The sequence below is a fragment of the Phyllostomus discolor genome, chromosome 10 (assembly GCF_004126475.2).
Source record: "Phyllostomus discolor isolate MPI-MPIP mPhyDis1 chromosome 10, mPhyDis1.pri.v3, whole genome shotgun sequence".
Taxonomy (NCBI): Eukaryota; Metazoa; Chordata; class Mammalia; order Chiroptera; family Phyllostomidae; genus Phyllostomus; species Phyllostomus discolor.
In genome coordinates, this window is record NC_040912.2 from 89,592,838 (window position 1) to 89,618,077 (window position 25,240).

A 25,240-nucleotide genomic window follows, 5' to 3' on the forward strand; every position below is an offset into this window, starting at 1 on the left:
AGGGTTTAATCTCCAAAATATATAAAGAACTTACACGACTCCACTCTAAGAAGACAAGGAACCCAATTAAAAAATGGGCAAAGGACTTGAACAGACACTTCTCCAAGGAGGGCATACAGAAAATCCAAAGACACATGAAACGATGTTCAATATCGCTAGCTATCAGAGAGATGCAAATTAAAACCACAATGAGATACCACTTCGCAGCAGACAGAAGGGCAGGCCCCTGTGAAGCAACAAACAACGAGTGTTGGAGAGGTTGTGGAGAAAAGGGGACCCTAGTGCACTGTTGGTGGGACTGCAGAGTGGTACAACCACTATGGAAAGCAGTTTGGAACTTTCTCAGAAAACTAAAAATGGATCTGCCTTTTGACCCTGCGATTCCACTGCTGGGACTCTATCCTAAGAACCCTGAAACACCAACACAAAAGAACCTTTGCACCCTGATGTTCATAGCAGCACAATTTACAATAGCTAGGTGCTGGAAGCAACCTAGATGCCCATCAGTAAATGAATGGATCAAAAAGCTATGGTACATTTACACAATGGAATTCTATGCAGCAGAGAGAAAGAAGGAGCTCCTACCCTTTGCAACAGCGTGGATGGAGCTGGAAAGCATTATGCTTAGCGAAACAAGCCAGTCAGTGAGAGACAAATACCATATGATCTCACCTTTAACAGGAACCTAAACAACAAAACAAACAAACAAGCAAAATGTAACCAAAGACACTGAAATAGAGGACAGGCTGACAGTGACCGGAGGGGAGAGAAGAGGGAATTTCAGGGGACAATGAGAAGGGTTCACAGGAACAAATTTAAAGGACACATGGACAAAAACTAGGGGGAGGGTGGTAATGGGAGGGAAGTGGGGAGGGTTGGGTGGGTGGGCTGGATTGGGAGTAAAAGGGAGAAAACTGTACTTGAACAATGATTAAAATAAAATTTTTAAAAAATGTGAAGCAGGAAAACTCCTTACACGCAGAGTTGCCTCGTCCATTTTCTGCTGTTGAAAGGTGGCTTGTTGCAGAAGGAGGCTGGTGTGGAGCGGACCTGAGAGAGGGCGTGGCCTGTGCTCAGTGCTGGGGGATGAGTGGGTTCTAGAACAAACAACTCTGGAAAGGGTGGTTCTGCAGGGATCTGGAGCTTCCCTTCAGGCAGCCACGAGTGGTTGGGAAAAGATGCAGGTTGCCTTAAAGAAACAACGGTCACCTTGCCCTGGCCAGTGTGGCCCAGTGGATGGGGTACCATCCTGCAAAGCAAAAGGTTACTGGTTCAATTCCTAGTCAGGGCACGTGCCTGGGTTGTGGGTTTGGTCCCCAGTCAGGGTGCATGTGAGAGGCAACCAACTGACTTTTCTCTCTCTCTCTCCCCTTCTCTTTCTTCCTCCCCTCCCGCCCTCTCCTCCTCGCTCTTCCCCTCCCGCCCACCCTTCCCTTCTCCCTGACATCAATGAGCATGTCCTTGAGCGAGAATTTTTTTCAAAGATGCAGGTCACCTTCATTCACATTCATCCACAATTCATACCTCCCTAACTTCCAGTAGGAACCACAATGATTAGTTTAATGAAATGGGGTTTTGTGAATCCTCCCAAAGCGGTAGCTCTCCACTTTAGCTATCTATTAAATTTTCCAGGGAGCGTTTAAGAACTGCCAGTGCCTCCCGCGGACCAGCTGAGCCCGGACCTGCGGGGAGGGCACGGAGGGAGGGCGCCACACCGAGCTCTGCCCAGGAGCTGTGCTGGCCGCAGGGTCAACGGGCCCGGCTGTGAATGGCCCGAAAGCCGGGTTCGCACCCCAGCTTCCCTGCACATTCGGCCTCGGGCCCCCAGATGTGCCACACCTCTCCGGACCTCACCTTTCTTACCTGGAGTCAGTGCTGGCAGCTTCTCCACTGGGGTCTAAAGAGGAAGAAAGCAGGCGTCTGCCTGGGCCCCCAGCACAGCTCTGTCCCCCCCTTGGCTACTAAGGGACTGGCTAGTAAGGGACTGGTACTCGGTCCTCATTCAGATGGCTTTGCCGGGGACCCGGCAGCGAGAGACGTGCCGAGATTGCTCTTCTCCCCTTGCTGTGGCTTTCTCGGGCTGTTCGGTGTCCGGGAGGAAAACACTCAAGGGCTTTTCCCGCCCCCTGCCCCGCAGCTGCCACAGAGGTGTCCTTCTCCTTCGACGTGGGGAACGGGCCCGTGGAGATCGTGGTGAGGTCGCCCACGCCGCTCAACGACGACCAGTGGCACCGCGTCACCGCGGAGAGGAACGTCAAGCAGGCCAGCCTGCAGGTGGACCGGCTGCCCCAGCAGACCCGGAAGGCGCCGACCGAGGGCCACACCCGCCTGGAGCTGTACAGCCAGCTGTTCGTGGGTGAGTGAGGCCGCCGCCGCGCCCCCTGCTGGTCCTGAGACCCTGCCCGGGCGGGGGGAGCTGTAGGGCGGCCCCTGGAGTGTCTGGCCAGGCCTCATGTCATCTCTTCCATGACAGGGGAACTCGGGGGGGGGGGGGGGGGACAGGGGCTCAGGAGCCCAACATCCTGTCCTGCTTCCCCCCTGGCTGAGGCTCAGAGTGCTCGTCTGCAGAAGAGGGGGCAGCCATGGGCACCTGGGGTCTGTGCAGTTTGGGGTTCATGGTTTTAGAGTGGGAGAAAAACCCTTTGTTGTAACTACAGTAGGAAGGAAGGGAGGGGGAGGGGAGGGGAGGGGAGGAAGATGGACTCCCTGAGTCCAGATCTGCCTGAAACGACGTGCAGAAACCCCGTCCTGTCTGCTGTCGTCTCACGAAGGCTCTGCCTGCCCCAGAGAAGGACCGGCCCCAAGGAGACGTGCCCACCGCAGACTCACGCGGCCTGTGCAGAGCGCGGGCTCAGCCTCACGGTCCGGTCTGCTTCGGACTGTCCCAGCCAGACCTAACGTTGCTCCCCGTCAGGTCCCATTGCCGTGACTGGTTAAATTTTGTTTTGTTTTCCAAGAAACAGCGAGTTTAGGACATTAGCCATTCTCCCCCGTTGAATGAGTAAAAACTGAGTCTGAAGGACTTTGAGGCCCACCCCCCACCAGCACCCCGAGTTTCTGGGGGTGAATTGATGAAGTCGGTCCACCATGGCCGTCTTAGGGGGAGCAGAGCCAGGCCACTGGCACTTGACCTGGTCACTGTCACTTTCCTAACCCTCGATGGCAGACACCCACCGAGGGTCAGCACATTGCAGCAAGGGCCAGAGTCCCCACGCTGTCTTTCGTGGTTGTGCAGAACTGCTTTAAGACATTAGAAAGTCACACACAAAAAAGGTAAAATCAGACACTCACGTGCTTGCTGCGATGTGGGCAGACCGCAGAAGTGCTGGCTGAGTCCGTTGGCTTTGGGAGTGAGACCGACCCCTGAACAAGTCTGCAGGCGGGGGGCAGGGGAGAGGCCGGGCTGTGCGGTACAGTGGTGCCCCCTGCGCCCCAGCGGGGACCTGCCCTTCCCAGCCCTGCCCAGCCCTTCCCTCGGTGCATGGTTCTCAGGATCGCACGTCGTGTTGAAGTTAATTGCTGAGAATTGACATCGGGGTCACTGAGCCGGTTCCTGCTAGATCCTGTCTGTGAGCGGAGCTCCCTGTGTCAGTAGGTCCCGCCCAGACCCCCTAAGGCCAGTCTCTCCCGAACCCCGCTCGTCTTGGGCATGCTGGTCACGCTCCCCGGTCTGCATCATGACGGGGGCCCCCGGAGACCAGCCGTGGGTCTCCTCTGGCTCAGCCCCGGGTGCAGAAGCCCAGCCTCACCTTCGTCCCCGCTGCCCCCTGACTGCAGCTGTCTCCAGGAACTGTGCAGACCGAGTGCAGCGAGCGTGGAGGGGTGAGGGACACGTTTATTATGGTCGCAGAAAGCTCCTGGTTTGTCCAACCCAGAACCATGAGTGCAAAGGGAAGGGGCTGCGGCAGGGTTCGGCGGAACAACTGGGTTTGAGGGACAGGCAAGGGAGGCTTCTCAGGGGGGAGAGCACGAAGGAACGGGACGCACAGGCGAGGGCAGACTGAGACGGAGGGAACGGGTTCCGTGAGGGTCTCTTCGCATATTGGGACAGTAAGTAGCAAGGCCTCGGGTTAACTCGGACTAGAACGGAGTCCTTTGAGTTCAGCGATTATGCAACCAGCGGCGACCTTGGGAAGAGACGTTTCAGACGGCGGGCTGGCCCCACGAGCGGACCCGTCTCTTCACTCGGGAAGGAGTTAGTTCCACGCCCCGGTGGTTTTCACCTCCTGCCCTCTCCGAGGCGGCACAGTGCGCAGCCCCCAGACATCTGAGGCCCCGGGAACGAGGGTTTGTGCCGTACAGGCCCACTCCTGGGGACGTGTGTCCTGGAAGGGGGGGATGTTTCCGGAAACAAGCCCAGGCCACCAGCTGTGAAGTCCCAGAGTCAGTGAGCCCAAGACTGCTCAGGGCGGGTCCGGGCACATGGTGCTGTTCTCGGTGCAGCTCTGACGGGAAGCGTCACCTTGGCCGCGTGTCACCACTTTTGTTCTCCGAGTCTTTTATTTTCTGGGTTTTTTTTTTTTCTCTCACCTGGCAACGCAGTTGGGTTGGTTGGTTCCCAGGATTTCTTCCAGCTTGAGCTGTTCCTGATCGCGTGTTTAGAGGTGGGACAAAGAGGCCTGGGCTGCCACATGGGCCCCTTCCACTGTGCCAGCGGCTGGCAGCCCGGGCCGAGCCCCACCCCCGCAGCGCCGGCCCCGGGCGAGGGGCCACTGACAGGTCACCTGGGGTCCCCGTGTCAAGGAGGGACACGCGCCTGTGTCTCCGGGGACGGTGAGGTGAGCTTCGCAAAGCCCCGCAGAGTCCCCAGCACGGTCAGTCCGCACTGGGTCTCCGCTCTGTAGCTCACCTTCTGCTCTCAGCTTTCCTCCCTGCCAGGTCCCCTCCACCCTGCCCACGGTGACCCGGTGCCTCAGCCAGCCCGGGGACTCAGAACCCGGGCCTGGGAGGCAGCCGCCAGCCAGACTTTTCTCTGTGTTCGGAGACTGGCTAAGATGTTCAAGGTCATTAGCTATACCAGGCCGGGTTAAGCCAAAGCCCTTTATGGCAGAGAACCATCGGGGAGTTCAGGGCCCCAGCCGCGGAGGGAATGGGGCAGGGCTGTGAGGCCGGGGGCCCAGCGGGTAGCCCGGGGCCTGGCCAGGGAGGGAGCGAGCGTGAGCCGCCGGAGACAGGTGAGCGGGCCACGCGGGGCAGGTGGCTGGCAGGAGACAAATTTACAACCAGCTTCAGCCAGGCTGGAGCATGTCACTGCTCTTGGCAGCAATTGAAGGAAGAGGTCAGAGTTCAGGAGGCCCGGAGGCTGCCTCGGGAGGAGCCAAGCTCCTCAGTGGCTCTTAGCTGATGACGGGTGTCCAGGCTCAGCTCACTCGGCTCGGACCCCTTCCGAATCACTCTGGGGGTGCGAGACACCAGCCTAGAGGGGCTGAGAGAGTAGCTCTCACTCCTCCGGGGTCTTCCGGGCTGCACGGGAGGCCTGGCTGGGGACTCGGGGGACCAGCAGTGCCTCCAGGGCGGATCCGGGGCAGGGAAGTGTGGGAAAGGAACTCATTGCCCACGCATTGTTGCTGAGTCCAGAATTTGGGGTCTCCCTTGGCTTCCTGTCTTCCCCTCACTACTGTCCGTCAACAGTGCGGCTGTGGCTCTGCCTCCAGACCGTACCCCAGATGCACAGCCAGTGCCATCTGTGGACGCGGGGCCCACCCTGGGCAAAGCCGCAGGACTCCTGCTCGGACTGTCTCACCTGGTGTCCTAACTGGTCTCCTAATTGGTCTCCCAATCGGTACCCTAACTAGTCTCCTAATTGGTGTCCTAACTGAAATTATTTTTTTGTTACATCTCTGAGTTAGTAGTCATATTCAAACTTAAATGAATCCCATCTCCAAAGCAAGAAGGTATTTTTCCTTGGACACTTTCTCCAAAATTATTCTCACAAAAACAGGATGTTTGCCACCTCTGGAAGTACGTTCTTCGCCAGGTGCCACAGACTGAAGTCAGGCATGATGGAGGCCCGGAAGGAAGGCACGGGGGGTGTCAGAACGTCACGAGAAGCAGCTCCTCAGCCCCACGCCCCGGGGCCCTGTGTCTGGCTCTCGGTCCCCTCCCCGAGACTGAGGTCTCTCCCGTTCGGCAGCCATGAGATGCCGCTGGCATCTTGATGCTGCGTTTCCACCGGGAGCCTCACAAGTGGGGAGAGGGAGCGATGTCCCGCCCAGAAGTCTGGAGGTAAACTGAAACGATTTGCTAGATAACATCTAGTGAAAACGGAAGAAAACAAGAACACTAGAAGAAATCAGTCAACTACCTCCAAAAAGCAAAGCCACGAATAAACCACAAAGCTGCCCCACGGAAGCCTCTTCCTGTACAGCCAGCCTCGGGGTTAGCAGCTCCGTCCAAGTCTCAGCACGCCCCCCTTCTCGGAACCAGGAGGCCTCGAGGGAGCCCACAGCTTTCCTCTCGGTGCAAAGACACCCTCCCCCACCCCCCACCTCGGGTGAAGGCCAGCCCTCCCCCACCAGGACCCGCCATGGGCTTCCCCACCTTTTGCCCTCTCCCGGCCCGAGCTCGCTCACTCCTGCTGTTCCGGCCGCCCAGTGTACAGGCAGGGTTGGGCCACAGTCCAGTCTGCAGGCAGGGGTGGGCCATGTTGAGGGAGCTGTGGCGGACCCAGTTTGTGCCTTTTTAAAATACACTCCCAACTCTGCAGCTGTCCACACCCACTTTCTCCTGACAACTGGAGTGAACACGCTTTAGTTCTGCCACTGACGTGAAAATAAATGTTTTTCAACAAATTTATCAGGTAATTTCCCATATAGACTTATCACTCTTTCAGTAAGGACTGGCCTGGACTTCGTGACAGTAAGTGGCACCTGTCACACAGGAGAAGTGGCACGCACCGAGGAGGGTGGGCCCGCACAGCCCTGCTTCTGCCCTGGGGCGTCTGAGACAGCGAGAGGACGGCGTCCACGGTTTGCAGCTCAAGCAGACGGACTCGCTTCGCACTGGGTGCCTCTCCGTCCCCTCCCCCTTCCTCGCCTCATTTCCAAGGTCCCCAGGGACGCAGCCCCGCCCTGGCGGGACTCACGCTTCGTCTCCTGGTCCTGTTGTCACGCCCTGGCGGTGTTCCTCCGTCATTTGAACTTCACTTTGCTGTCCCCTCTTTCCCACGACGCCCGGTTCCATTCCCTCCCTGCCGCTGGGCCCCGGCTGGATGCACGTTAGCTGTGACGCTGCACGTTTGCCTGGCACGTCTGTGTGTTCTGGGACGGACTCACCGTGCCACACGCCTCACTCTGGGTTTCCCCCTTCCGCCCAGCCTCAGGGTTCCGAGATGCGTCCGCTGGTGGCTCCGAGAGTGTCACGTGGACGTGCCCCATCTGCGTCCACCCCACCCCTCGCAGTGTTGGCCACTCTCCCTTGTGAGCGTGAGTGCGCCCCCATGAGGTGACCGCGTCTTCTGCACCGTCGTCCAGCTGGGCGAGAAGCGAACGCCCGGCCTCGGCTGCGCTCCCCACGAAGAGAACTCTCTCGCCTCGGGACGGGACCGCCGGTTGCCGTGGGTCTGCGTCTGGACCCCTTTCTGTCCCCACCTCCCTTGTGTCCCTGCACACAACCTCAGACCACCTGCCCGCCCCCCCACGCCCAGACGGGGACAGCTGTAACTGCCTCCCACTCCAGGACCCGCCGGCCCTCCTCACTCGTGAGTGTCTCGGAGCTCCGTCCGCAGGTCTGTCTCTGACGGAGCCAAGTCAGGCAGCCTCGTCCCGTTCGCATTGTTCCTCATGCCCAGCCCCGCCCTCCCTGTGGTCCTGGCCTGCAGACACCCCATGGTTCCACCCACAGCCCCTCTGCCAGCCGCTCCCCTCTCCGGCCTCGCCTCGGGCGTCCTTTCTGGCCCCTACACCCTCTGTTCTCGGAGACCTCAGACGTCCCCCAGGCTGGTCATCAGAGCGTCTGCTGACCCCTCCCAGGGGCAAAGCCCCAGCCCCGACCTGGGGCTAGCACTCGTGAAGGCTTGTTCTGAAGTCGGGGTCGGAGAGTGATGGACGAGGTGGCGGGTGGGAAACAGCACCGGGGGTTCTTGGCCGTGGCTGAAGAGAGACGGGGTGCGGCTGTGAAAGAAGTACTTCTGAAGGCAGAGAACAAAGACGGGCAGAGAGAGGGGGTGTGGGGAGGGAGAGACTCGGGGGACGTGGAGACCGGCAGGGAGAAGACGCCTGTGCGGCAATGCCCCAAAGGCGAGCAGAACTCCCCAGCAGGACCCGCAAGAGGAGCGATGACACAGGGACGTCTCCACAGGAAATGCACAGGCAGAGTCCAAGCTGACACACGTGAAGCTGGGGTTCGCACTGGAGTCACCTGCAGTGACTGCTCACGATGCAACATCGGGATCTGGGGCCGGGAGGTGCCGGTGGAACACTGCGGCCCCTCTCGGCCCCACTTTCGGGAGGGACGCGGGACCATGACGCTGCTGCAGACCGCGGTCCTCTGAGACCGCGCTGCCGGACCAGTGTCGCGACCCGGCGGCGGCCGGAGCCCACGCTGGAGGTGGCAGCAGTGAGGCCTTGCGCCCAGAGGACGAACTGGTGCAAGGAAGGCGTCGAGGACGTGCCCCCTCTTCGCTGGCCCCGAGACCGGCCTGGGCGTTCCTGCCCCCGGCTCCGGCTCCGGCTCCGCACCGTGGGCTCCCTGCTCGGCGTCAGCCTCCTCGTGGCTCCAGGGCCCACGTCTGCCAGGCGGTGAAGGAGGTTCACCTCGGGGGTCAGTCACTCCGTCGTCCGCGTCTCCTGTCCCCAAGCGCAGCCGAGCCAGAGACACGCCAGGGGTGGAAGGAGACCCTCCTGAGCTGTGACCCCAGGCTGAGGGCGGGGGCGCCAGGGTGACGCAGGTGCAGGCCTGCGGGCCGGACGGCGGCTGACCGGCTGGGGGGCGCGGGCACGTCAGCACTGGCGGTGTCAGCGTCCTCGCCTGCGACTCGAGGGTGGCGGTACGGTGTGCCCCGGAGGGTTCAAGCGTGCTGGGTTTGGGGCAGAACCTGGCGCCGCCAGGACCCAGTTGGTGCTGGCCTGGAAGTGGCAATGCTTTGTCCCGCATGTCCACCAGCCTAGGAACTCGGACCCCCCGCGCCACCCCCTCACAGGACCACCCGCACTGCGACAGACAGGAGGGCTCTCCGCTGTCGGAAACCCAGTGTTCCCCCTGTTTGGGGATTTCTTCCAGTTTAAATGGTTTGGACTCAATATATTCCTCATGCCCTCTACTTGGAGGACACTGGAAAATCTGAGCAGTGATGATGAACTAAAGGAAACCCATCCCATCGAGTGAAGCTGTGGATGAGCACGCACGAGCACCGCCTGGGAAAGGCGTTGTCACGCTCACCCACCGACGTCTGCCTGGCAGAGGCCGCGCTGCACAATGTGGCTCGACCCCGGAACTGCCTGCCTGCCCACCCGCCACAGAAGCCGGCTGCTCGAGGGCTCCGGCGCGCCCAGAGACCTGGGACTGCGACCCACACGCCCCCACTGTGCCCCATGGGGTTTCCGTGGGTTCCCGACGGCAGTCCTCCGTGGTCCCGCACAGAACAGGAGACGCCGCAGGCACGGCGTCCGCCAGCCCCGGAGGCCCAGCCTAGCCGTCACCTGCAGGGGCCAGGTATGGTGGCAGTAGAGAAGAACCCAGGTCTGCCAGGTTGCTCAGACAGAGAAGTCGCAGCCTGGTTTGCCACCAGCCTTTCTCTGCCACTGCAGGCCCTGGCTCCCCCAGGCCCGAGACCGTCCCACACAGCAGACAAGACAGAGAGACACCCCACAGCTCCCCAGAGACTCCAAGGCCGTCGTCTCCAGAGGGGCCTGCCACAGGCCACGCTGGAAGTCAGCCCTTTACTCGTGGTCCCGTCTGCTCGGGGGGCCGTCACACGGCACCGGGCACAGGAACGACAGAAATCTGTCTCTCGCGCTGCTGGAGGCTGGACCTCTGAGGTCAGGGTGCGGGCAGGGCCAGCTCCCCTGAGACTGTCTTCTGTGTGCAGACCGCCGCCTCCTCACGTGCATGTGTGTGTCCACACGTGGCCGTTGTCCCGAGTGCGCACTCCTGCATCTCTGCCTCTCTGCCTCTCACACAGAACACCCGTCAGGCCAGGCCAGGGCCCCACCCTGCGACTCCATTCAACCTGAACCCCCACCTTAGAGTCCCTGCCCCAGGCACAGCCACGTCAGGGGTGGGGCCACAGCCCCCGGCCCCCAGAACAGCACAGGGGTGCCCTGAGCCCGGCTCCGCATCTCAGAAAACCCTCGGGCTCCGACTCTGGGGGCAGCGTGTCTGCACAGCTCCTCTGGGTTGAGACTTCCCCCTCCGTGCAACTCGACGCCGGGCTGGGTGGTCTCCTCCCTCTGTGCTCTGTGCATGTGACGGTGCGTCATTCATCACGGGCAGTTACGGAACCTTCATAATTAATCTTGATGGCCACGCTTGAATAGCATTTCCCGTGAACAGTGATTGCAAATTAAACCCACATCTCATCTCACGTAATCACTGCGGGGCTGACGGGTGCGCAGGCAGCCCCCGCCTACCGGGGCTCGCTCTCCGGCGGCCGAGTGCGGGTTTTCTGATTACCGAAGGCTGCACTGCATTGTGGCTGGCGGAGCTGCAGTTCAAACTTACGGCGTGTGTCATCACGAAAGATTTCCACAGAGCACAGGAGTTGAGCCCGAATAATTACCACTGGTTCCAGTGCGTTAACATTTTTTGCATCATATGCAACCACCGTTTTCAGGACAAAAGGTTTTTCTTCACGTCGACTAGATCGGTAAATGTACTTTTCAACTCACTGTCCAGTTTAATAAATCAGGAGCTATCTAAGTAAGAAAAGAGTATCATTTATTTAGTTTTTTCTTTCAAGAGAAATGGCATCCCACTCATCTGCTTTGTAAATTGAGAAGAGAGAGCACAAAACTGTAGTTACAGAAGGCAGCAGATACTAATTAGACTACAGTCGTATGCTACAGCCCGTTAGGAGGAGGAGGGGGAAGCCGGGCAGCGGTGCAGTGGAGGAGGAGGAAGAGAGAAGGAAGCTGAGGGGAAATGGAGAGGGATTTCCTGAAATAGAGACAGAGACACGTGAGCGGGGAAGAGGAGCTGGTCCTCACTGACCAGAGTCATTCAGACGTCATTTAGGGAACCGGACGTCGCCTACTTCAGCCTCTTGCTGTGTGGGTAGCACAGGTGGGGGCTGGGAGGGACCAGGACGTTTGGGGAAAGCCACACAACGGGCCCCCGACAGTCAGTCGGCAGTCCTGACAGGGAGGGACGCGCACACACAAAGGCAGGGGGAGAGGCTCGGGAGGGCAGAGCCTGAGAGAGCACCAGAGAGAGGCAGAGGCGGAGAGGCAGGGAAACCAAAACCTCTGCCCCCCCCCCAGCCCTGCGGGGAGCGGGGCCTGCATGCGCCCAGGGTGTCCAGGCCTGTGTCGGAACGCCCCCTGGGCGAGGACAAAAGGTGGTCTAAGCGGGATTCGTCGGCTCTGCCTGGCGGCCCTTTTCAAATCTCTGATTTTTTTTTGCCATATTAACGTTCACTTGAAATCTTTTAACCATCTCTTCTTCTAACTCTCAATGACTGCTGAGACCCTTTGCATATGAATTATTTCCAAATTAAATACATTCCCGATACTTTAAAAGAGGGGAATGTTAAGAGAAGTAAAACGAGAAAAGTGCTGGAAGAAAACGTAGTTGAAGAATTACATGGCTTTGGGTGAGAGAATTTCCACGTGAGTCTAATACCAAAGGCAGGAATCGTACACATCAAACGGGTGTGACTATGTCAACATTCAAAAGTATCATAGGGCAAAAGGACATCATGTACAAACTAACAGACACAAACTGGAAGAACATAGTTGTCAAATTTATAACACAGAACGAAGGCCCGAAATATTGTTATAAGTGAATAAGAAATATGATGTATCTCATTCCCCCCCAAAAAAGAAACATCCATGAAAAACCAAAATGTAATAATTGGTCAAATGCAAAAATCATTCAAATCACAGTATTTAAAGCAATACACATCTCCCCAATGAGGTCTTTCCTACCCCAGCCTATAAATTCAAAAGGCTTGTGTCTGGTACGAGACTGGGTGTGGAGAAGGTGGGAATATCATACTCTACCGGTGACATGCAAATTAATAACTTCTTCTTAGAAATATATTTGTAACGCCTTTGAAACGTACATGCCTTTGTGCCCGGCACTTAACGCTTGTAAGGATTATCCCTAAATAAAAACTGGATAGGTGTGCAGAGGTTTTTGCAGGGGTGTTTTCTGCAGCATCCTGTACAATGGAAGCTGGAACGAGCCTGAAAGCCCCACCGGGGTGGAAGGGCTGGTGGAAGGGCAAGAACCAAGCTGTCAGGCATTCACAGGGGGAGCTGCTGTGCATCGTTTAGAAGGTGGAATGTGGCATATGAAGTGCAGAAAGGCAAATTTCAAAACTGTGGATCCTGTTTCTTCCTTTGTTTTTTTTTACACGTGTGTTCTCGTGGATGAAAGTAGGAAGGCTCTTTGCTGCAAGGGAGGCTGCGTGGTCCTCTCAGAGCAGCACCACGGACCCTCTCCTCACCAGGATGTTCGCGGTCTCCACAGTGAAAACCGGTTACACTTGCCACAAGGGGCAGAGAGAGGGAGACATCCAAAGACAGTGGTTTTTAAGTTTTAGCTTATTTAGATCGGAAGAGTCGTAACTGACTAATAATGAAGATGTAAATGGCAAGGCGTTTACTGGACAGAAAGCCCTTGGCAAGCCCTTACTGCAAAAAAAGACCAAGCCACACTTGCTACAATGATGGAAGCCAAATTAAAATTTTAGCATGTAAAAGGTGACTAATGGTTTGAAATCCTCCCAAGCCCCGGCCACGGCCCAGACCCCCTCAGCACAGAGGCGCGAGGCTGGGCTGACTTCGAGCAGACCGCGGAACGGGAAACCCCTCGAAGGGTTTGTGTCTAGTAGCTCCGTTGCCGTCTCCTCTCTCTCAGCTTTGATCAGAAAGGGCATTGGGCTCTTAAATGAATCCTCTCCCAAACATTTGTATTAAACAAAAAAATCCCTGGAGACTTACTATTCAAGTCTTGCTGCTACCCAGTGACGGAACTGCAGGCCTTGGGTTTAGAGAAATAACAGTGTTTCCTTTTCATTCCATGGCCGGGGGGTGTACAGGTCCGAGCACATGCTCACCCATCTCTGCCGATAAAGCCTTTGGTCCACCCACCCTGTCTGATGAGTCTGCGACATTGTACGAGTGACAGGAGTCAGTCCCCAGACGACCAGCCTCCCCCCCGCCCCCGCTCCCACGACCCTACGGCCCGCTCCATTTCTGAAGACTCCCAGACACGGGCCTCTCCGGGGCCCCGACTCTGACGCTCTTCCGCCTCGGGTGGTCAACACCGAGCCGGGTGCAAGACCGCAGACTAGACACCAAGGCAGATCTGACACAGTGTTGCCACTTGGGGGCTGGAGTCCGTGAGTGGGCGTCTGAGTCTCTCTAAGCCTCAGTTTTCTCGGCTGTGCAATGGCTACAGGGGTAGCAGCGCCCACCTACCTTGCCGGGCCGCCGTGAGAATCAGGCGATGAATACATATAAGACATAGAGTAGACTGCCTACTACTCGGCCTTTACTAAAAGAGTAACTTTTATTTTATTGACAGTATCTTTTTCCTAAAGCCCCATTGTACTTTGTTTTATGATACTAACTGCTATTCACTTTATGTAGTTTTCAGAGAATTTGTTACTCTGAAATACACACGTGTATATAAACTTGAGTTCCTCCTTTTGTGCCAACTACTTTAAAACACACACACGGCTAAGGTGATTAAATCGGACCCAGTTAAACCTGCGTGGCTGTGATGCTCCAGTGAATCCCCGTGACACTGGTTGGGAATATTTTAATACATCTGTGCTCGTGAACCCTTATCCAACTCTGTAACTTGGAGAATCACGACGAACCTGCCCTTTGTGCTGTGTGTCTTGACCTGGTAATGAGTGTGCTGGGGCTGGCCTCTGTGAAAAAGTATTCATTCCAACTCCCAGCCACCCCAGACCAGGCCCTGGGAGCCCTCACTGTGAACTCCAAAGCATTTGTGTGAGACAGGAACCAGGACTTAGGGTCACATTTCAAGCAGACTTAACCCTTCCAACCATCGGCTTGTTAATTTGTGAACCCAGTCATGCCTCCCTGCCTTTGTGTATTTCCTTCAGTAGGTAGTGGTGTGGCACCGCGTGCCACCGGGTTGAAGAGCAGGGTACCTGGAGATGTCTGTAAACTCCTTTTCTGTGGGGAACCACATGAGACTTTCAGATCAGCTCATACAGGTTTTGTGCACCTCCAAGCCAATTTATGCAGCTGGGAAGACAGGCTCTTTTAATCAGGCATTGCATCCTAAGGGGGGAAAGCATCCAGTTTCTCTGTTAAGCAAGACCAAGTTCAAAGTCGGAATGCTAGCCGCGCTGGGCCATCTCGCCTCCTCCCGCTCCCGTTCAAGGCCGGGCTGAGGCCCCTCTGTCTGAGCCGCCTGCCCTCTGTCGTCCCCAGGTGGTGCCGGAGGCCAGCAGGGCTTCCTGGGCTGCATCCGCTCCCTGCGGATGAACGGGGTGACGCTGGACCTGGAGGAGAGAGCGAAGATCACGTCCGGGTTCAAGTCCGGGTGCTCGGGCCACTGCACCAGCTACGGGGCCAACTGCGAGAACGGCGGCCAGTGCGTGGAGAAGTACCACGGCTACTCCTGCGACTGCTCGCGCACAGCCTACGACGGCACCTTCTGCAACAAAGGTAAGGCGGAGCCGGGTGCTGTCACTCACGCACGTCCTCCTGCGTCTTCCATCGACGACGCAGTGAGTTTCCAGCTACTCGCCGGCGTGCCTGCTGCATTCTGAAGGGGAGGCGTTCAGAATCCTTCTCCCCCCTCGGGGAGGGAGTCCCCATTGGCCCCCAGTCTGTGGTTTAATAAGATGGGGTGAGAGAAGCAAGTTCCGAACTCCAGCACACGGGGCACCGACTGCCACGTGGCCGTCAGATAGCCACGTCACACTGTAATGGTGAGCGACAGAGTGAGTGGCCTGTCAAAGGGGACTCGGGCCTGGCCCTCGCGCTGAGAGGGGTCAGAGGGGTCAGCCCAGTGGACAGGTGAGTTGCTGCAGGAACTCAGTGAATGCAGCCCAGGGTCTTAACACCCACCACAGCCTCACTTCCGGCTGCTAAGAGACGGGGTTCTAGCTGGACGCTCAGGAAAGCCTCTGGCCCAGTGATTGTCACGCTCCCCGTTGTGACTCTCGCCCCAGAGGCGTCTGTGGGCCGGGGCTCAGCCCCAGCTCTCTTGCAGGAGTGCTGAGGTGCCCCGGCTCAGCGGTCAGCTCAGGGCCCCTGTTGTTGCTGCTGTCATCATTCCGTCTCGAGTGGTGCCCTTAATCCCCAGTGAGCTCTGCGGGCCGGTCAGCAGACTGCCAGGGTCTCGATGCATGGGCGTGTTGTGTCCCCAGTGATTCACTCGGCTGCGCTGTGGCCTCACTGCCCGTGGGTGGACAAGGGGGCTGGAGGGAGGCGGCCGGCACCCTTCCCGCGCTGCAGTCGAAGTGCAGGTGAATCCCTCTCCTCTCTCTAAACGAACGTGCAGCACGTGGGTGGCTCTTCCTCTCTGTGGTTGGCGCATCTCTTCCCAAGAAGCTCTGCGTGCGCAGCCGGTTGATGCTCTCGGAGACCGGTGGGGGTCACTTCGCTGGCAGGGCTCACACAAGGCGCCACACGGAGGGAGGGATTACTCCATAACAAACTGTGCACGCGTGGGCTCCTGGCTGGTGTCACTGTCTGAAGGGCACACGGGTCGGGTCAGACGGGGTTTGAGGAGCGAGCAGGAGCCCCGAGCAGAACGGCAAGGAGCGAGGGGCCGAGGGAGGCCGCCGCATGGGACAGTGTGACTGCGGCGTGTGTTTCCGCTCGGAGCGGCGTGGTTCCGTGATCTCCCCGTGGCATGTGGTGGGACGGGTCTGCAGAGCACGTTAACCTGGCACTCGTCGGAATGATGGTCTTGCAATCACCACTCACTGTGCTCGATGCTAATGCAATGCCGCCGTCCGCTGCCAGAACGAGGCCTGCATGCAGCCAAGGAGGCGCTAATGCCTGAGAGATCCCACCACCTAAGGACCGGTTTAAACAAAACCCCGAGCCCCTTGTGTTGGAGAGCTGGGTTACACACGTGGCTCGTGCAGGCCCTCCGGGGACTAGTGGGCAGCGTTCACCAGTGGAAAGGCGGTTTGCCGGGAACAGGGACAAAGCGACATGGAAACTGTGGGTTTCCTACGACCTTGTCTCACAGGGTTCACACCAAGGCACCCGAATATCCTCGTAATGTCTGCGTAGGAGGATGAGTTTACATTCGACTCAGTCAGTGGCTTGTGCCAAAACAATAAATACAGTTAAAAACTGCAAAACGTGTTTGGAAAGGACTCCCTCTGAGTCACGACAAGCACCCTCTGGGCCTGGGGGGAAGGGCGGCGTTAGGGGCCGAGCGGAGCCACGCGACCTCCCAGGACCGTGTCCCCCGCCGCGAGGCCAGCTCCTTCACGGACGGAACCGTCCCTCCCTCCTGGGCCTCACCTCGCAGGCGTCCTGGTCTTCGCGGCTCCGTGAGCCCACCCTGTCACAGCCAGGCTGCGGCAGGCAGCTGGGCTTCTGGGAAGAGCGGCCGCCATCACCGCCCCGCGAAGGAGCTCAGGAGCGTCCCCGGAGCGGGGAGAGGTTCCCCTCACGGGCCGCTTTCCACTGCCACCTGAGACGGGGGGCTTCTGGGGTTGGGTGGGGGCCCAGGGGAATAAGGGTAGAAGTCTGTCTCCTTTTCCTCTTAGAGCGGTGCTCAAGACGGGACAGCACTCCTTCTCTTTCAGTGTGTTTCTTGAATCCTCAGACCTTAGAGTACAACGGAAAGATGTCATGAAAATATATGAAGATAATCTGATTGAAAACTTTGAAAAAGAAGAGCAAGGAGATACTCACATGTAAGTCCATGAACACTTAGGGATGAAAGAGAAGACTTTTGATTCCCAAGAGGCAAAGTGCAGAAATGGCTCGTGAGTTTCGGTGACTTCATTATAAAATTTGGTGGTGGTAAAAAAAAAAAAAATTGTCTTGGAAATGAAAACCTCGTCTATCAATTTCCTCGAGAAAGGGATTTAAAAATTCAGTGGGTAAAAGCAAGCCCTTTGTGAAGCACTAACCATAGCAGAGGACAAATTATGAGCTTGCAGTGGTCGCAGAGTAAATAACAGTTTTTTAAAGTTTGTGCCATTTTTCTAATACCCACCAAGTTTTAGACCCTCTTGAATACAACTGATTTTGTGTGTGTGTGTGTTTTATTTATGTGTGTTGTTAAATACTCTTATTCCCCATGCTTCAACAATAATGGAAACTCTGAATAATGTGAGGTTTACAAAACCAACACTCTATCATTCCCTGCATATTAGCGCCATGATTTCGGCCGAAACTGCATCTCCTTTCTTTCACGAACCTGAAAAGACTCAGTCTAATCCATTGTCCAGAGGATTTTGCTTTTCAATTGCCTGTGTTCTCATCCTCCCTCCGAGCGGGTCCACTCACCGACCTCCACGATGCCCTCGGGCACTTGCTCAGGTCCACAGTGTATACAGACCTGCCCTGGCCGGCAGGTCCTCCATCCGCCTTTCTCTGGGCACAGGGCCCACGGGCAGCCCCGGTCCCAGCTCCGGACCCTTCCTGGGCACCCCTGGCCCTCGGAACTTCACTTTCCCAAACGACCAAGCCTGCCAGATTTGGGGCCGACCCCTCAAATCCTTTTAGTCAGCCCATTGCAGAGATCAGCCTGGCTTTGAACCCATTCACATGTTTTTACTTCTGTCAACTGCAGTTGATTGCAATACTGGTTTATGTAGATAGATGGTATTTAATTATTTTTCTCTAGTTAGAACCAAATCCCAAGGAAGTGGAAACGGTCAGGGCCTACTGAGCGCTCTGCACGCCACCCCTGGCTGGGCGTTTCACATGCGTCATCTCCGTGTTCCCGGGAGCCCCGGGCGCATGGTGTAGGGAAATGTGTAGCTCAGCCTGACGGCGCCCTCCACCCGACCCTCACACGTGCTGAGTTCCCTAAACCTGACACAGCTTCCAATCTGTTCCAGCTCCCTGAGGCAGCTTCTCAGTGAAACTGAACTATCAGCAGTAGATTTTAACAAATCTGTATTCTGTGTGAATGACGTGAGACCAAGTGGCCTGACAACTAATCATTTGATTCCCTCATATGCACTGTCCCTAACTCTCGTGAGACGCGGGCACGTTTACTGGAAACCCGCCACGAGGGAAGGGGGTTGACGGCGAGGAAGGACAATCGGGGAGACAAGCTGGGGAGAACAGCAGACGCGTGGTCCCAGATGCAGAGGGCACTCGAGACAGAACTAACTCGCAGAGTGGAACCCGGGTGCGACCCGGTCTCTCTGAAGGTGCTGATGATGGAGCTGCTTTCGAAGTCCCACCCGAGGGTGGCGTGCTTGATAGCGGTGGGTCGCATCTGTGCGTGGGGGCAGGAGTTTGAAAAGCATTTCTCACCAGTGAATCTCGAGTCTGAAAACTCAAGAAGCCCTGGGAACCTCACGCATGACAAAAAGAAAAGCTGCTTAAAAATATATCATTAAAATCAGAAGATAAGATTTTTAAAAGATCCCAATTTTAGAAAATTGTCCCTGAAATAATACAGTTGATCTTTACGAGAAGTATTGGATTGCTTTTCCAGTGGCAAAATTAGATTGCTTTGGAAAATCAGTAGTGGACAGAACACTTCAGGATTTAGATTGGTTTGAAGAAGCTTTTCTTCCTTTAGTTTCCACTGTGAAAAAACAGGGAACTGTAAAAATGGGCCAAATATGTTAACTGACACTTCACTGAAGAAGATACACTGATGGCAGGTAAGCCCGTGACAAGATGCTCCACAGCACGTGGGGACAGGGAGATGCAAGTGAAAGCAGCAGTGAGGAACCGCCACGCGCCCGTTGGAACAGCCCGAACGGGGGCAGCGACACCACCACACGCTGGCGAGGGTGCGGAGCGACGGGAAGTCCCCACTTCCTGCTGGTGGGGGCGCAGGAGGGTGCAGCCACTGTGCAGGGCAGTCCGGGGATTTCTCACAAAGCTAAGGGTGCTCTCCCCCTGTGATCCGGCATCGTGCTGCTTGTTCCTCACCCACGGGAGCTGAAAACTCACGTCCACACAAGCATCGACACGTGGATGTTTGCAGCAGCTTCATTCGTGACTGCCAAACCCCAGAAGCAGCCGAGAGGCCCTTCCGTAGTTGAAGGGATACGTACATTGTTGCATCACCAGACACTGGGCTGCGTCATTCGATGTTAAAAATCAACGAGGTGTCGAGCCATGAGAAGACAGAGAGGAAACGTCAGTGCATATTATCAAGGGAAAGAAGCTAATCTCAAAAGGCTGGTACAGACTGTGTGATTACAAATATGTGACATTTTAGAAAAAGCAAAACTGTGGAGATAGTGAAAAAAAAAAAACAGTCATTGCTGGGGCTGGGGGAGGGGAGGAGGATCGGTAGGGGGAGCACGGAGGATTTTTAGGGCGGTGGAAATGCTCTGTACGGCACTGTAATGATGGACACGTGTCATCATGTATCGTGTGTCATGCATCTGCCCAAACCCACAGACTGCACGGCCCCCAGAGCAAACCCTACTGTGAACGAGGGGCTTTGGGTGATGAGGATGTGTCGCTGGAGGTTCGTAGGTTGTGACAAATGGACCACTCTTGTGGGGGATGTTGACAGTGGGGGAGGCTGTGCGGGGGGGCAGGAGGTCTGTGGGGAATCTCAGTACCTTCTGCTCAGTTTTGCTGGGAACCTAAAACAAGTGTCTTTAAGAAGTGAATAAGGAGGGGTTTTGTCCGTTTGCCAAAATTTTACTATCTTCCCAGCTTTGTCCCTAACCCTCGCCTCCTGAGAATTTCCTGCTTGCCTTACGGTACATCCACACTTTGTACTTCTGCCTTAAAGATCCCCCTTCGCAGAGAGGTCAGCATACTAACATGTAAACAACAGTTTCTCCCTGCCTTTGGTTAAAGGAGGTCGTCTAAGAACTCTTTATTAATTTGAACGTTACCAGGTTTTATGTTAATATTCACAAGTTCAGAGTGGCCAAGCGCAAACACACTTCCTTTAGACTCGGACAGACGACTTACCACTTACCCTGCAGTAGCTGATACGGCTTCCTTCTCGTCACCCAAAAGATGGGTCACATAAACCTCAGAGCAGGGCCACCAGCTCCAGCCCCTGTGTGGCTCACCGTCTCTGCCAACTTCATGACACCGGACTACTCTTTTGAGTCCTCTGTTCCTTGCCACCCTGTCCCTGGGACCAGCCACACAGCCAACTCTATTCTAAACTAGCTTTGGGGGCTTTTTTTTTACATTTTTTTATTGTTGTTCAAGTACAGTTCTCTGCCTTTTCCCACCATCCCTGCCTTCCCCACCTCCTTCCCCTGTTTCCACCCCACCTTGTTGTTATCCACGTGTCCTTTATCATTGTTCCTGCAAACCCTTCACCCTTTTCCCCTACAATCCCGTCCCCTCTGCCCTCTGGTCACTGTCAGCCTGCTCTCAGTTTCAGTGTCTTTGGTCATATTTTACTTGTGAACAAGTCTAGGTGGTGAAAGACAAATACCAAATGATCTCACCTTTAACTGGATGGAACCTAATTAACTTTGGGGTTTTTTTAAAGAAAAAACATCTATACTTTTTAAAGTGTTTCCCAGTTAAAGAAGAAAAGCTAATGTGATTCAGAATAGCAGAGCAGGAATACCTTGAATTCCCGTTTCAGCATGACTGAAAACAAAATTGGACACTCACACTGGTCTCATGGCGCTCAGTTTCTTTCTATAAATTGCTTTATTACATAAAACATATTATTCACGGGATCATGAGGATCCAGTGAACTGATTTATGGAGAAGCACTTTGGAAAGCATCAGTGTTATGCAAATGCAAATTATTAGGAAGGTCAGTCATCACTCAGTCACGTGACCTGGAGCGGAGGGTCTTGTTAGTGAGAGGCCATTCAAAGCTGCCAGGACCCCTGCTGTGAACCTCTGCCCACGTTGGCAGCGTCGCTGTAATGCACAGTGACTTCGGAGGCTTGCATCTACCCCCGCCCACACGAGCGCCCGCCCACGTCTCTGTGTAGCAGTGACACGCGTTGTCTGGGAGGTTCCCAGTTCAGCCAGACCGAAGACCCCAGAGCTACACGGTGACACGCCGGCCGCTGTGATCCTCGTCCAGCCAGCACTCGAACGCAGCCTGGAGATTAAGCCAGGATGGGTTCTGAGGCATCCTCGCGCCGTTGGTGTTGAAATCTTTAGGAAATCAGAGTGGCTCCTTGCATACTTCCAGAGTTTCTGGAAGAAGTAGACAGTGACGGCTCTATTCTATTCTAGAAGCCTCGTCTGTCATTTTCCCCTCATCCTGAGCGATTAACAGGCCCTCAGCCCCCGCCCCCGACTGAGGATGAGAACTCCGGGCCGGACTGACGAGTGCAGGTTCCTTCTCGCGTTACCCGAGCGGAACACAGACGCCTGCACAGGCCCATTGCCGGTCGCTCCTGACTTTCCAGGAGCAGAGGTTAACGAGGTTGTGAGGAAACTGCTCCCTAGACTGGACTGTTGCAGTGCTCTCATCTAAATGTCCTCTAAGTAGGTTTCTTTTAGCTCATTGCCTTTTAAAATCCCTTAACAAATGTCTCTTACAATGGAATCTTGTAAATTCAGTCAAAAATATCAATTAAGTCCCATAAATCAAATTAAAACAGTAGACTGAGCTACAAAGCTCAAGCATGCTCACAGGGGCCCCCGTCCTATTAAGCGAAGGAAACCGTGTCTGGTGCGACTTTGTACGGTGTCCCGCAGAATCCTGAGCTACGCGTGGTTACCACAACACTTCATAACTTCTTTGAAAATATCAAGGACCATTTCAAGCAGTTTTATGTCTGTAACTACAATGACTTTGTCGTCGTTCAGACTTTCAGCTTTTGCCCCAACACTCGGATGTCATTGGGTCTCCTCGGTTACTCTTAAATGGTTCAGAGCTCGGGAAGCCCTTTCTGTCCGAAAATGAAAGTGTCTCGTGGTTGAAGGGATCGTCCATTGTGTTCGACTGACGCTTTACTGAACACTTCCTTTTATGCCAGGAACCAGAGCTGAGTGTGTGCACAACATCTTCCGCTGTTTACTCATCACAGCGGTTTTGAGATGCAGGTTTTAGTCCTCCCGTTTTTGAAAGTGAAGAAACCGAGACGTCTCGAGGTTAAGTTTATTACCCGAAGTCACATGGGTGGTGAGTGACAGGTTGCAGCTGGAAGCCCGGGGCCCAGTTCCAGGCCCGGTGTTTTCTCCACCACGTCTGCCCTGGTGTGGCATTTGCTCACAGCGCTGTGCTGCCGCCAGGAGGGGCGGGGTGGGGGTGGGGGGGGGCTGAGCTGTGCTCCATGGAGGATTCGGGAGCGAGGCAGGCAGCTCCACCCAGGTTCCGATGTTTCTGACAACTGGAGGGTTTCTCTTATCCTGCACCTGCATCTCAGTTCAAGACGGGAAGTGTCTTCATGCAGACATAGCGGGTGTCCAGCTCCGGGTTCAAATCCCTGAGCCTGGACACACTTGGGGGCCTCCCTGCCCCTCCAGAATGCCCAGCTCCGAGGAGGCGAGTCAGCACACCTCCCCCAGACTGATCAGTTCCGTCCTCCCCTCTTTCCCTTCCAAAGTCCTGATGCTGCTATGCTTAGGGAGCAGGGGTGGCACAGGGTCACTGTCCCACCTGGCAGAGACCGTCCCCACAGAGGCCATCCAGAAGGCCTTGAAATAACCAGCACTCTAACTATGTGAGGTTCACAGAGCTGGCGCTGTCTTTTCTCACGTGCTACCCTCGTGGTTTCAGTGGAAGCGCTAGACGCTGTTTTCTTTGGTGAATCTAAGAGGAACCAACACACTGAACTGTTGTGAGTATTTTGCTGCATCCCATCTGCACGGCACCCTTCCCCACTCGCCGTCCCGTGTACGGCAGCAAGTCCGTGACTCCACGGGGTTAGATGGCACAGGGTACACGCGAGAGGGACCTTGGACGAGCCGCAAGGGGTGGTTACAGGGGGTTCCATGAGGGCAGGTTGTTGGGGGCTCTTTTGAGGAGGCCGGACGGGCCTCCCCGGGGGTCAGGGGGGTTCAGAGCTGCCCTTCCTCCTCGGTCTGCCCGAGGCTCACCCTGTGCCCACGACGGGAGGGGAAACTCGCTGTCCCTCACTTCTGCTGCTGCTGCTGCCAAGACCCGTATCCCGGCCACTCGCAGCAGTGCTGCGGTTCAGTTACGGCTCCAAACAAATAATCCTTAGTGACGGATCCGCGTCGGAATATTACACAGCAGGGAAATATATTCCGAGCTCCTGCATTCAGTGTGTGCTGTTGTAATGACTGTGGATCATTCCGTACGTGGTATTAGCATTTATAGCGTAAACATTTTTCCTTGAAACCCCTTGCTCTTCATGCCCGTCATTAACGAAGACTACTTAACATTCCATCCAGTGGATTTACCGAAATTTATTTAAAACCTAAGTGTCACACAAGAGGGAGGTAGCAATTGCCATTCCCACCCTTGAAATGGTTTCCAATGTTTCATGGTAAATAACAGCGCAGTGAATGTTTTTGTAAGCGGCGTTTCGGTGTTTTACGTGATTTACGTGGGCTGGATTGCCACGCATGCAGAGGGTGGGCTGGAGGGGACGAGCCTCAGTGGCTATTCACGCACGGAGCCCACCTGCCTCCCCGGACACGGGGCCCACGGGCCGCCCTGCATGCGGGGCCGGTTCTCAGAGCCCCGCCAGCACCGCTTCCTCCTTTTCTTGTCTTCATCGTCGTGGATAAGCCAGAAACGATTCTCTCTCATTTCGTTCTCTCTTCGCCAACTACTAAAGAACACAGAATTCAAAAGGTCTGGCAAGATGGACGTGTCGCTGAGAAAGTGCCCTCAAAGGCTGCTGAGAGCCGGCACCGCACAGGGTCCCACTGGAACAGTGACGTCACCTTCCAGGTTCAAGGTTCAGGTCGCCGGTGTCCCCGAGTGGGCAGGAAGGAGGATTCTGGCCCTGACAGAGTCCACCAGAGACCTTGCAAAAGGGAACTTCTAGGGGCCCATCAGGGAGTGTCTATCAAAATGCGACCCATGTGCATTCTCTGCTTCACCCAAGAATTCCACTCAGGAAACCGTCCTCAGAGAGATACTGACATGATGGAAATACACTGTGAGGGCCCGGCCTCTGTGCTGTGCCCCGACACCAATACCAGGTGGGGCCGAAAGTGGGCTGGAACCCAGAAATTAAAACGCAGGGGGGTGGGGAGAGGAATGCACAATACTCTAAATAAATAAATACATGTATTTATTCACTACATATATTATATATATATTATGATGCCGTATGTAGGGGAGGGGTCTGAGAGGGAACAGTGGCACTTGCTCAGCTCCCTGCCCACTTTCAGTCACTTCCTCCGCTTCCCACAAGCAAACTGGGCCCTTCTGGTGCTGATTCCTGGGTGGGTGGGCTTGCGCACATTCTAGGACCCTGTGGGTCCCTCCAACACTCCCAGCCTCCTGTGAGGCTGGGAGTCTCTCCCGGCACCTCAACCCCCACAGGTGTTTTCAGTCGGAGGTTTGGGGCTTTTTTTCCTGGCGCTGGGACCCTGGGCTGTGTGGTCTGTCCTGCTCCCCAGTTGTCCCTCCCAGTTTATCCACATGCGAATTCCGGACCACCTGGTCCTCCAGCCGCCGCCTTGCCTCGAGTCCTCTCTGCCCAGCTGCCCATCTCTGCCCAGCTGCCCATCTCCACCCCTCCTACTGGTCTGGGTGAATGTGTCTTCTTTAACTACTCAGTTGTCAGACTTCCATACAGTTCGATTTTCTGTCAGTTCTGGTTGTTTTTAAATTTGTTGTTGTCCTTTTGGTTGTGGGAGGAGGCCCAGTGTGTGTGCCCACACCCCCATCTTGGCCAGCAGTCTCCGTCCTCTTTCTTACATCCCAGCCCGGAGGCGCCTCTCCCAGTGTCCAGCTGTAAACTGCTTCAAGGTCAGGGCTGCCGTCCGTCTGCCCCTGCGTCCCCAGCCCCCAGCACAGTGCCTGGCACAGAGTGGGTGTTCGGTAAATTTTCAGT

General features: G+C 55.7%; 1 protein-coding gene across 1 annotated transcript in view; it reads left to right on the top strand.

Moving 5' to 3' along the window:
* CNTNAP2 (contactin associated protein 2) overlaps positions 1 to 25,240 on the top strand; it is a 1,722,722-nt gene that overhangs the window by 1,452,331 nt on the left and 245,151 nt on the right. Inside the window, exons 17-18 of the mRNA XM_028525626.2 lie at positions 2,138 to 2,356; positions 14,574 to 14,810. Of these exons, the coding sequence (XP_028381427.1) occupies positions 2,138 to 2,356; positions 14,574 to 14,810 (456 nt within the window). The remainder of the gene's footprint in view (positions 1 to 2,137; positions 2,357 to 14,573; positions 14,811 to 25,240) is intronic.